The sequence below is a fragment of the Dryobates pubescens genome, chromosome 19 (genome assembly GCF_014839835.1).
Source record: "Dryobates pubescens isolate bDryPub1 chromosome 19, bDryPub1.pri, whole genome shotgun sequence".
NCBI lineage: Eukaryota > Metazoa > Chordata > Aves > Piciformes > Picidae > Dryobates > Dryobates pubescens.
In genome coordinates, this window is record NC_071630.1 from 1,446,621 (window position 1) to 1,457,692 (window position 11,072).

At 65.1% G+C, this 11,072-nt stretch overlaps 1 protein-coding gene across 4 annotated transcripts in view; it reads left to right on the top strand.

Moving 5' to 3' along the window:
• Positions 1-10,328, top strand: part of RIPOR1 (RHO family interacting cell polarization regulator 1) — a 42,500-nt gene extending 32,172 nt beyond the window's left edge. For 2 of the 4 annotated variants that reach the window (XM_054169939.1, XM_054169937.1), the window contains exons 6-23: positions 372-425; positions 581-733; positions 816-879; positions 954-997; positions 1,312-1,437; positions 1,639-1,787; positions 2,008-2,137; positions 2,272-2,412; positions 3,277-4,068; positions 4,632-4,771; positions 5,097-5,271; positions 5,808-5,943; positions 6,245-6,406; positions 6,512-6,670; positions 7,029-7,225; positions 7,310-7,393; positions 7,981-8,071; positions 9,225-10,328. In XM_054169939.1, the coding sequence (XP_054025914.1) occupies positions 372-425; positions 581-733; positions 816-879; positions 954-997; positions 1,312-1,437; positions 1,639-1,787; positions 2,008-2,137; positions 2,272-2,412; positions 3,277-4,068; positions 4,632-4,771; positions 5,097-5,271; positions 5,808-5,943; positions 6,245-6,406; positions 6,512-6,670; positions 7,029-7,225; positions 7,310-7,393; positions 7,981-8,071; positions 9,225-9,322 (2,895 nt within the window). In that variant the 3' untranslated portion in view covers positions 9,323-10,328. Of the gene's footprint in view, positions 1-371; positions 426-580; positions 734-815; positions 880-953; positions 998-1,311; positions 1,438-1,638; positions 1,788-2,007; positions 2,138-2,271; positions 2,413-3,276; positions 4,069-4,631; positions 4,772-5,096; positions 5,272-5,807; positions 5,944-6,244; positions 6,407-6,511; positions 6,671-7,028; positions 7,226-7,309; positions 7,394-7,980; positions 8,072-8,307; positions 8,372-9,224 lie in introns of all 4 variants that reach the window. The other 2 variants (XM_054169938.1, XM_054169940.1) reach the window with 2 other exon arrangements.
• Positions 10,329-11,072: the final 744 nt, after the last annotated feature.

An 11,072-nucleotide genomic window follows, 5' to 3' on the forward strand; every position in this document is an offset into this window, starting at 1 on the left:
GATGCCCTCACCCATGGATGCAGCCTGGCCAGGGCCCTCTGCCCTCCAGCAGATCAACTCTGCCACCCAGCTTGGTGCCACCTGCAAACTGACTCAGGGTGCCCTCAATCCCCTTGTCCACACCACTGATAAAGATCTTAAGCAGTACCCTGGGGCCTGGCCCCTCCAGAGCGAGGGAGGCTGAAGAGTGCTGCAGCAGATAGCTGCAAGTGCAGGCTCTGCTCTGCTCACCTCCAGCTGCCATCCTGCACCTCCCAGGCAGGGCTGTTGGCCAGGACCCATGCCAGTCACAGCATGGGCACGCAGCAGGGCACATCTTGCCCCACTGCTCCTCTGCAGGGAGGCTGACAGCATCCTCTCTGCCTCTGCAGCAAGTGAAGGCTATCGAACGCTTCCTGCGGCGCCTGGAGTTCCATGCCAGCAAGGTGAGAGCTGGGCACAGGGTGAGGGCTGGGCATGGGGTGAGAGCTGGGCACTGGGGTGAGAGCTGGGCACTGGGGTGACCTGGGGACAACCTGGGCACATCCCTGGGCCGGCAGTGCTGTGTCCAGGCTGGCACTGATCAGGCCTGTGCCCGCAGATCGATGAGCTGTACGAGGCCTACTGCATCCAGCGGCGGCTGCGGGACGGCGCCCACAACATGGTTCGGGCATACAGCAGCGGCTCCCCGGGCAGCCGCGAGGCGCGAGACAGCCTGGCCGAGGCCAGCCGCGGCTACAAGGAGTACACAGAGGTGAGCGCCCGGCGGGGCCGGCCGGGGGTGCCAGGGGTGCCACGGCCCCGGGCGGCTGCTGATGGCTGCTGTGTGCCCGCAGAACATGTGTGTGCTGGAGAGCGAGCTGGAGAGCCAGCTGGGCGAGTTCCACGTGCGCATGAAAGGTGAGGTGCCCGCCGCAGCCCTGCCCGCTGCCCGCCGCCCGCCGCCCGCTGATGCCCTCTGCCCTCTCTTGCAGGACTGGCAGGCTTCGCCCGGCTCTGTGCTGGTGACCAGTACGAGGTTGGTGGTGCAGGCCGGGTTGGCATCTGCTCTTCTCCCTGCCTGGTGGGCTATGGGATGCCTGGGGGTGTAGGTGGGCGCTGCTGGGGAGGAGGGCGTGTTGCAGGGCGGTGGTGGGTGGCATGGTCCTAGCTGTGCCTGGGGACACGCAGGGAGTGTCCTCCAGCCTGGTGGTGCATATCCTGCAGCTGGGTGATGCATCTCCTGCAGCCTGATGATGCATCTCCCGCAGGCTGGTGCTGCATCTCCTGCAGCCCGGTGATGCATCTCCTGCAGCCTGGTGATGCATCTCCTGCACATCCACACCTCTGCAGATCTTCATGAAGTATGGGCGGCAGCGGTGGAAGCTGCGTGGCCGCATCGAGGTGAACAGCAAGCAGGTGTGGGACAGTGAGGAGATGGTTTTCCTGCCCCTCGTCACGGAGTTCCTGTCCATCAAGGTACAGTGCAGCAGGGGGCAGGGACGATGGGGGCCAGCTGCCACCCTCCATCCTAGCTGGCCTGCCCTCCAGGATCTCCCCTCACCCTCATCCTGGCAGGGCTGGAAGGAGGCTGTCTGCTGCTGGTGGCATCCTGGTCTTCAGCATGGCTAAGATGGAGCCTGAGGCTTCTCTCATCCTCTCTTCCCTACCCGGTTCCAGGTGACAGAGCTCAAGAGCCTGGCCAACCATGTTGTGGTGGGCAACGTGTCCTGTGAGACCAAGGACCTCTTTGCAGCCCTGCCCCAGGTTGTGGCTGTGGATATCAATGACCTGGGCACCCTCAAACTCAGCCTGGAGGTGACCTGGAAGTGAGTATCTGTGCGGACACTGCCGGTAGCACCTGGCAGCCCTGGGGATGCCCAGCCTGGTGTGTCAAGAGGTGACCTGCCCCAGGCTCTCTGCCATCCCAAACCCAGCCTGCAAAACCAGCCTGGGACTGGCTGGGGTCCTGGGGACGCCACTGCAGGGCAGTGCTGAGACCCTCCCGAGGCTGGCAGATGCTCCTCAGCTGCCTGCCCTGCTCCGCAGCCCCTTCGACAAAGACGACCAGCCCTCGGCCGCCAGCTCTGTCAACAAGGCCTGCACGGTGAGCAAGAGGTTCTCCACCTACAACCAGAGCCCCCCGGACACGCCCTCGCTGCGGGAGCAGGCGTTCTACGTGAGTGCTGCTCCGGCAACCTGCGCCGGGACCCTGCCCGCGGCGGGGGGGCAGGGAGGGGTGGGCAGGGCCTCTGCAGCCCTACGGCCGCCGTGCCCCTCCCGCGCTCACCGCTCCTCTTCTCTCTGCCCAAGAGCCCGGGGCGGGCATCTGCCAAGCACGGGTGGTCCTTGGTGGACATCTGTCGGGAGACACTCTTGGAGAAGCTGTCTCAGAGCTGCTCCTGCGGCGACGTCTCCTCGGCCGAGCTCGGGCGGTGGCCGCGGCAGGGCCGCGTAAGTGCAGGGCTGCAGCCGGCCGGCAGCGCTGCCACCCTCCCGCCCTAGCCGTAGCCGCTCCTTGTCTCCTGCCCGCCGGCTCTGGACCGTGCCCAGAGGCCTGATCCTGCCGCGCTGTTCTGGGTGTCCTTGGGGACACGGTTCCAGGCTTCAGGAGCCTGGGCTGCAGGGCTGGCCCTGCTCTGTCCACACCTCCTTGTGCAAGAGCTGGACGGTAGTGAGTAGAAGGCTTGGCCATGTCCCTGCACTGCTGCCGCTGGTGTGCTGTGCCCTAGCAGTGATGTGGTGCTGGTGACGGTGCTGGTGTGCTGGCACTGGTGCTGGCACTGGTGTGGTGGTGCTGGTGTGATGGTACTGGTGACAGTGCTGGTGTGGCACTGGTGTGATGGTGCTCATGACAGTGCTGGTGTGGCACTGGTGTGACACCAGTGTGGTGTTGGTGTGGCACTGGTTCGGTGATGGAGAGCCATTGGTATGACATCAGTGTGGCTCACGCTCATGCTGGTCACTGTGAGCTGCTGCTGGAGCTGCCACTCTCTATGCAGCTGTGGTGGGTGGTGCCCTTGGCCCCACATGCCACACCTGGTCACAGCCACCCTGCAGCTGGCACTCCAGGGTGTGTGTAGGGGGGGCTCAGAGGGGCCAGACCCCTCACTCTTGTGGGGAGGTGCAAGGCCGCAAGGGGGAACCAGGGTCTGTTGGATGCTCGCTGCCCATCCTGCTGTGCCAGCAGAGCCGGAGGGGTATGGCAGCCTCTGCCGCGGCCTCTGCACCCTGCAGCTGGGGAAGCTGCCCCCTGCCTGCTGAGAAGGCAGCCGGAGGCAGGGGCGTCCTGCCTGACACCGCTTTCCCCCTGCCCAGAACATGCTGCGGCGCCAGGAGGAGCTGGAGAACGGCACGGCCTGGTCCATCTCCTCCGAGTCCTCCGACGACTCCTCCAGCCCGCAGCTGTCGGGCAGTGCCCGCCATGCCGCGCACCGCCCACTGGTGCAGCCCGAGCTGCAGGCCTCCGCCCCTGCCATCGACATCTCCTTCTGCCAGCAGCCGGAGGAGCCCGGCCCTGCCGCCAGCGCCGCCCCCCAGCCCGGCTGCCAGCCCCAGGAGCTGGACCCCCTGCGGAAGGAGGCGGTGGCCAACGGGCACGTGCCCTACTGCCGGACTCTCAGCCACATCAGCGAGGCCAGCGTGGATGCCACCACGGAGGCCAAGGCTGCGGAGAGCCCCTGGGAGGCCGCTCCCAGCCCGGAGGACACGGGAGTGTGCGAGCAGGACACGGACACCCTCCCCGGTGCCTCAGTGGCAGCCCCCGCAGCAGGGCAGGACAGAGGGGCTGAGGCCAAGCCTCGAGCCGCCGCAGCCTGGGCTGTGGAAGAGGCTGAGGTGGCTGAGCCGGCGCAGGGCCAGGCGCTGGCACAGGGTGGCTGTGGCACCACAGTCCCCACAGTGTTGGCACGAGCTCCGACGGAGGAGAGGCCAATCCTTGCCCTACCGCTGCCTGCCAGTGTCCCCGAGGTGCCGCGGGCAAAGGTGGTAGACTCAGGTCTAGAGGAGGCCATCAGCCTCCTGGGCTCAGCCCTGGACGACTACCGGGGGCAGTTCCCGGAGCTGCAGCCCCTGGAACGAGAGCTCAAGCACCTGGAGGAGATGCTGCTGGTGAGGGGCTCCCAGCGGTGCCCAGAGGCGAGGGGGATGGGGCCATCCTGGCTGGTACCACCCATGCCAGTGGGGATGATGGATACTGGGCCAGCCCTGATGGCAGTGCCCAGGGATGGTGGGGACAGGGTCATCCTGGCTGGTCATGCCCAAGGATGATGGGTACAGGGCTGTCCTTGCTAGGCAGTGCCTGGGGGCAGTGGGCATGGGGGCATACTGGCTGGCAGTGCCTGGGCATGATGGGTAAGGTGACACCCCTGGTGGCAGTGCCCATGGGTGGGGGTGGCAGAGTCATCCTTGGTGGCAGTGCCTGGAGGTGAGGGGGACAGGGGGTGATGGCAGTGCCCAGGGGTGAGTGTGGCATATTCATCCCTGATGGCAGTGCCTGGGGATGAGGATGTCAGGTTCAATGAGGATTGGTCCATCCCTGATGGCAGTGACTCTGAGTGTGGGTGGCATGTTCAATGGGGACAGGACCATCCCAGCTGGCAGTGCCCAGAGATGAGGGTGGCAGCGCTGTGGCTGGCCAGCCTGGCACTGAGCCCGCGGTGCCTTCCTCGCAGCACAAGCAGGGCATCTTCCTCAGCCGCGCCTCCAGCATCAGCCTGACGGTGGAGCATGCCCTGGAGAGCTTCAGCTTCCTCAACACCTCTGACATGGAGGACTCGGAGGGCTCCGAGGAGGAGCCTCTTCAAGACGAGAGGTGCATATGGGGTGGGCTGTGGGGCAGCACACAGCCGGGGGGCAGTTGGGTTGGGGGATGCCCAGCTCTGCCAGGGCGCCCAAGCACATTTCGGCCAGCCCCTCACAAGGACACGAGGGCAGGTCCGGGTCGTGAAGCACTTGGCCCTTCTGGTGGCTCAGTGCCACCCTGCATCTCTGCCTGGGGGCCCCTGTGCCCTGCTCCTTCACCCAGCCCTGACACCACACTGTAGGGCCTACAGAAGTTGTGCCCAGTGTCGTCCCTGCGGGTGGGGAAGGGTCAGGGCAGGTTTCTGGGCTGACCCTGGTGTCTCCCTGGCTGGCAGGAAGGCTGGCAGGCCCCGGCACAGCAGCAGAGCCCCCAGTGCTGGGGAGGCCGGGGCGGAGGACGCCGGCATGGGCAGCGGCTCCGAGGCCAGCACCGACCCCATGAGCACCGGCAACGAGTTCCTGGATAAGGCCCTGGTGCTGCACCTCAACAGCTGCAATCGCCTGCTGCTGGTGAGCACAGCTGGGCAGCGCTGCCCCAGGCACCTGGGGGAGGTTCAGCCTGGAGGAAAGGCTGAGGGGAGACCTCTCTGCTCTCTGTGGCTCCCTGAGGGGAGGCTGCAGTGAGCTGGGGTTGGGCTCTTCTCCCAAGGTAGAAATGATAGGACAAGAGGCAATGACCTCAGGCTGCATCAGGGGAGGTTTAGGTTGGACATGAGAAAAAATTTTCTTCCTATTGAGGGTTGGCCAGGCCTGGCCCAGGCTGCAGTGGCGCAGTCCCCATCCCCAGAGGGGTTTCCAAGCCCTGGAGCTGTGGTGCTGAGGGACGTGGGGTGGTGGTGCCCTGGCAGTGCTGGGCTCAAGGTTGGACTTGGCCGAAACAGCTCCACGGGTCCTTGGTTCTATGATTCTCTACCAGGGGCTGGGAGGAGACATCCTGGGCAGGGAACCCCTGGGCAGGCTGTGGGTGCTCCCTCAGGGGGTGCCCTATTGTGGCAGGGAGGCTGTGCCATGGGTGCTGAGGTGCCTGTTTTGGCCTTGTCTTGCAGAAGCTGGGCACCTTCGGTCCGCTGCGGTGCCAGGAGATGTATGCCCTGGACAGGCTGCTGCGGGAGGCGCAGGTGCTGGAGGTGGCGTGCCAGCTGCTGGCCGAGCGCGCTGGCGTTGCCAGCTCCGCTGCTGATGGTAAAGACACAGCCCAGGGGAACACCTGTGGCACCCTGTGTGCCACACAGGGTCTGGGCTCACCCTGTGGGCATCTGCCAGCTGGGGGGCAGGAGTCACCTGCCCACTGCCGGTGGCCCAGGCTGAGGCTGCATCCCTGGAGGCTGTGGACAGGCTGAGGCTCCATCCCAGGAGACTGGATGTGGCCCTGGGCAGCCTGCTCTGGCTGGAGATGTCCCTGCTGCCTGCAGGAGGCTGGGCTGGATGCCCCTGGAGGGTGCCCTGCAGCCCGGGGTGGTCTGTGACGGTTCTGTCCCCACAGTGGTGCAGTTCTCCACGCGCAAGGAGGGAGTCCTGTCCCTGTGGGACCGCTGTGTGGAGGTGCCCAACATCTACACCTGTCCTGTGGAGCGCTTCCTGCAGGTGCTCAGCGCCCAGTACACAGCACCCATCAGCGAGCGGCACCCCGGCCTGGCTGATGCTGGTGAGTGGGCACCCGGGGTGCCAGAGAGACTATGAGTGGGGCCGGGTGCCCCACAGAGGGGTGGCCAAGGCTGCAGCAGGCCCTGAGCCAGGCCCTTCCCTGCAGTGTGTGTGAAGCTGGTGGAGGACATCCTGAACCGGCGGCTGCCACGCCGGCCTGGCGGTGCCCAGGGCGAGCAGGTCACCATCTTCCAGTACTGGAGCCACTTCGAGTCGCTCGGTGCCCTGGTGCTGGACACCTACATGATGGAGCTGGCAGAGGAAGGTGAGTGCCCTCCCTCCCCCTCTAGGCCTTGGCATGGGGTGCTGGAGCATCACCATAGGGAGGTGACCTTGTGGCACTGCCATGTGAACCCTGGGCATCCCCCAGAGGTGCAGCCATCCTTGGGGTGGGCGAGCAGGTCTGGTCTGGGGCACCCCCCTCTGCCAGGCTGCCTTTCTGAGCACCCTAGGGCCTCGCTGTAGATCTTGGCTTGGGTGTCCCAGCGGCTCCTGGCACTGGCACCCTGCACGGGGTCAGCTTTCCCTGGCCCAGCACAGGGTGCCTAGGCTGGGCTTCCCATGGAGGCAGGGCCGTGCGGGCGGTGCCACCGTGCCTGGGCTCAGCCGCCGGTGCCCCGCAGCGCTGCTGGCACAGAACCTCAACTCAGACGAGCAGGATGTGGTGCTGCGTGCCCTGAAGCGTGTGCCCGAGGGCCGCCTGAAGAGGGAGGCCCTGAAGGCCCTGAGCCTGCTCCTGGTGGAGGGCAACAGCAAGGTGGTGAGCGCCGTGTCCGGGCAGCTGCGCAGCCTGGCAGACAGCCCTCGCTTCCGCCAGCGGGTAGGTGCCGCCCGGGGGCGCTGGGGCCAGGGTGCCCTCGGCTGCGCTGGGGGCCCTGGCACTGACCCCCCCTCTCCTGGCCAGGCTCTCGTGTGCTACCTGGAGCAGCTGGAGGATGAGGAGGTGCAGACGCGCGTGGCAGGGTGCGTGGCGCTGGGCTGCCTGAAGGTGAGAGGGGCGCGCCAGGGCTGCGTCCTCGGGAGGGAGGGGAAGCAGCTGGGGCCCCGAGTTTGGAGACACCTCTGCAGGGCCTCTGCTCCCGGGACAGAGGAGCTGGGGGTGCCCCTCGTGTGCTGGAGAAGCAGGAACGGCAATGGGGAGGGAAGGGACAGGACGAGAGACTTCCCTGTGCCGTGAGACCTTCTGGCTCTCTGCAGCTCCCTGAGGGGAGGCTGGAGCCAGGTGGAGGTTGATCTCTTCTCCCAGGGAACAAGTGATGGGACAAGAGGAAACAGCTTTAAGTTGCTCTGGGGGAGGTTTAGGCTGGACATGAAGAACAATTCCTTCCCCCAAAGGGTTGTCAAGGCCTGGCCCAGGCTGCCCAGGGCACATCTGTGCAGATGTGGTGCTGAGGGCCATGGGTTAGTGGTGCCCTGGCAGTGCTGGGTTCAGGGTTGGACTCCATGATCTGAAAGCTCTCTTTCTACCAAACGGCTTCCATGGGGCTGCAATGCCCTGTGCTGCCTTCCCCTCGGGGCTGCATCCCTGCTGCCAGCCCTGCCAGCCCCCCTCAAGGCCCTGTGCCCCCCTTGCAGGCCAAGGAGAGCATCGAGCAGTTGGTTTACCTGTGCCAAACCGACAAAGAGCCTGTACGGGAGGCAGCCAAGCAGAGCCTGATGCTGTGTGGTGAGTGTTCCTCTGCTCCTCCCTGCTTCCTCCCCACCCACAGCTTCCCCCCTGGCATCTCCTGGTGCCAGCAGCACCCATGGGAGGAGAGGGCCTCTGGTTGGTCACTGCCTACCCTGTGCACTGTGGCTCGTGGTGGCCTGAGCTGTGCCAGGCAGGAGCAGGCTGGCAGCAGGTGCTGAGTGCATCCCATGGGCACCAAGCACTGAGTGTGGCTGTTGTCTGTCATTTGCTAGATGGCACTGAGAGAACCATCTGAGAGGGGTTCTGGGCCTCCAGCTCGGGGCAGCTGCTGCTCAGGTTGGGACATGTGAGCCACCCTCGTGCTCCTGTCACCCACCCCTGCTGCTTCGCTCACGACTGTCCCTGGCCTGCAGCCTGCCAGCCCTGCTCCCTCCTGGCCTCTCTGTGGCTTGGCTGGCACTGGGAGCCCAGCCCTGGCACCTGTCGAGCCTTGTGCCTCTCCCATGGCCCAGCAGTGTCCAGCAGTGTCCAGCAGTGTCCCAGCAGTGTGCTAGCAGTGTCCCAGCAATGTCCAGCAGTGTCCCAGCAGTGTCCAGCAGTGTCCCACATCCCAGCAGTGTCCAGCAGTGTCCCAGCAATGTCCCAGCAGTGTGCTAGCAGTGTCCCAGCAATGTCCAGCAGTGTCCCAGCAATGTCCAGCAGTGTGCCAGCAATGTCCCAGCAGTGTGCCAGCAGTGTGCCAATGGTGTCCAGTAGCATCCAGCAGTGTCCCAGCAGTGTCTGTGTCACCACCTCTTGGCTGGGGCTGGCTGCAGTGATCAGATTGGTGCTGGGGGAGGAGGGGTGAAGGTCTCAGAGCCAGTCTGTGGCATGCGTGGGTGTCTGTCCGTGTCTGTGCCCAGGGCAAGGCCATTAGGGTGCAGATGTGCACAGCTGTCTGAGACAGCCCTGAGCTCTGCCCCCCAGCCCCGAGCTGCGCTCTCCACAAGCCACCAGCGTTGGCAGCCCTGGCAGCCCAGCCGCGGGAGCTCCCTGCCCCGCCTGGGTGCGGCAGGATCCGAAGGGTGTGGAGCTCCGGGGGCCGGCCGCTGGCTCGGACGTGCCGAGGAGGGCGAGAGCGGTCTCCTCGCTGGGGCAGGGCAGGGGCTGGGCAGAGCTGCAGCGTGCTGAGCAGGCTGTGCCCTTGCAGGGGAGGACGGCAGATCGGCTCACCGGCGGCTGGAGGAGACCCTGGACAGCCTCCCGCGCATCTTCGCCCCAGCCAGCATGGCCAGCACAGCTTTCTGAGCCCACGGCGCCAGAGCCACCTGCAGGGCAAAGGCGGCGCCGCCCGCCCGGCCTGGCTGCCACTGGAGCCCCGGCAGCCCCCGCAGCGCCCCCGGCCCCGGCCGCACGCTCACTGCCTTACGGAGCTCCCACCGCGGGCCCCCGCCCCACTAGCCGCCCCCTACGCGCTCCTGGGCGTCAGGAGGGGACCCCCTGCACACCCCCCACCCTCCTACTGCTATTGACCCCACCCGGGGGAGCACAGCCCCTCCTGCCCGCCCCGGCGGGGGAGTCCTGGCGGAGCTCTCCGGGCAGGACCTGCACTTTGGGAACCACCACCACGGCTGCTGCCCAGGAGCTGCCCGGGCCGGGGGGCAGCTGCCCTGTGCCATCTGGAGCACCCAGGACTGAGATCCAAGGAGAGATGAGATGTTATTAATATATTCTGTTGGCCTGCTCCTGTCCCCTCCCCGCTGTGGGGAGCAGGACGAGATGCGGGGCCCCTCCTCGCCTCCGGAGCCTTGTGCGGCCTGGAAGGACAAGAAGGGGCAGGAGGAAGGGCAGAGGGACAGACAGAGAGAAGCTGCCACCTTGGTTTGTGTCTGGTTTTGTGGTTTTTATTGACAGATTTTTTTGCAGACAAGCAAAAGCAAACCCAAGTCCTCTTCTGCCCTGTCTGGGTCTCTGCCTGGTGTCAGTGCAGAGCGAGCTGCTTCTGATCTTCCACCAGAAATAAAAAGCCAACCTTTACGGAGGGCCACGGCTGGTTCTGCTGCCCCACTGCCCAGGGTGGGCAGGCTGGCACAGGGAGGGTCCCATGGGCCACAACTGTGATGTCTGGCATCACCCAGCCAGCAGTTAGCTCCTGCTGCTGGAGGCTGGGCAGCTCTCAGTCACAGAATCCTTCTGGTTCTCTAAGGTCACCAAGCCCAACCCTGGTGCAGGGCTCATCACTGAGCCACAAGAGATCAGAGCCTCAGGACAGCTGAGGTGGGGAAGGGACCTTTGGAAGTGCTCATCCATGCCAGCTGGGAGCACACCTGGCTGGGCTTGGAGTACCTGCAGGGATGGAGACACCAGAACTTCTCTGGCCAAGCTGTGCTGGTGCTTGACCATTCTCACAGAAGCAGCTTTCTGGAGTCTCACTCAAGGCTCTGTGCTTCAGCTTCAGTTTGGTGCTTGGTCTTCCACTGAGCACTACAGAGGACCATCTGCCTGGCTTCTTTACCCCCCACCAGGTATTAACAGAGAAGCCCCCAGCCTCCATTTCTCCAAGCCAGCCAGTCCCAGCCTCTCCTGCCATGACAGCTACTCTAATCCCTTAAGCATCTTAGAGGCCCTTATGTTCCTGGGCAGAGTCCTCAGCAGAGCTGAGAGCAGCAGAGACAGGGACCTCATGGCACTGCCACCTATGCTGGAGGAGGCAGCCACTGCATGGGCACTGCCAGTGCTGGTGGAGCATTGGGGCCTCCAGCTCAAGTAGGCTCCTAGGCAAGTTCCAGCAGGTTACACTCTCCACATCCTTCTTCCTCACTGGAGCAGAACTTCCCAGTCATGGAATGATTTGGGTTGGAAGGGACCTTCAAAGGTCATCTAAAAATGTGGTGGCAGCCCAGCAGGCAGCTGTGTGCTGAGCTGCAGCCAGAGCAGGGAAGAGCAGCAGCACAAGGAGGGGATTCTGCCCCTCTGGCTCTGCTCAGACCTCACCTGCAGCAATGCCTCCAGCTCTGGGGCCCACAGCACAAGAAGGACCTGGAGAGGGTCCAGAGGA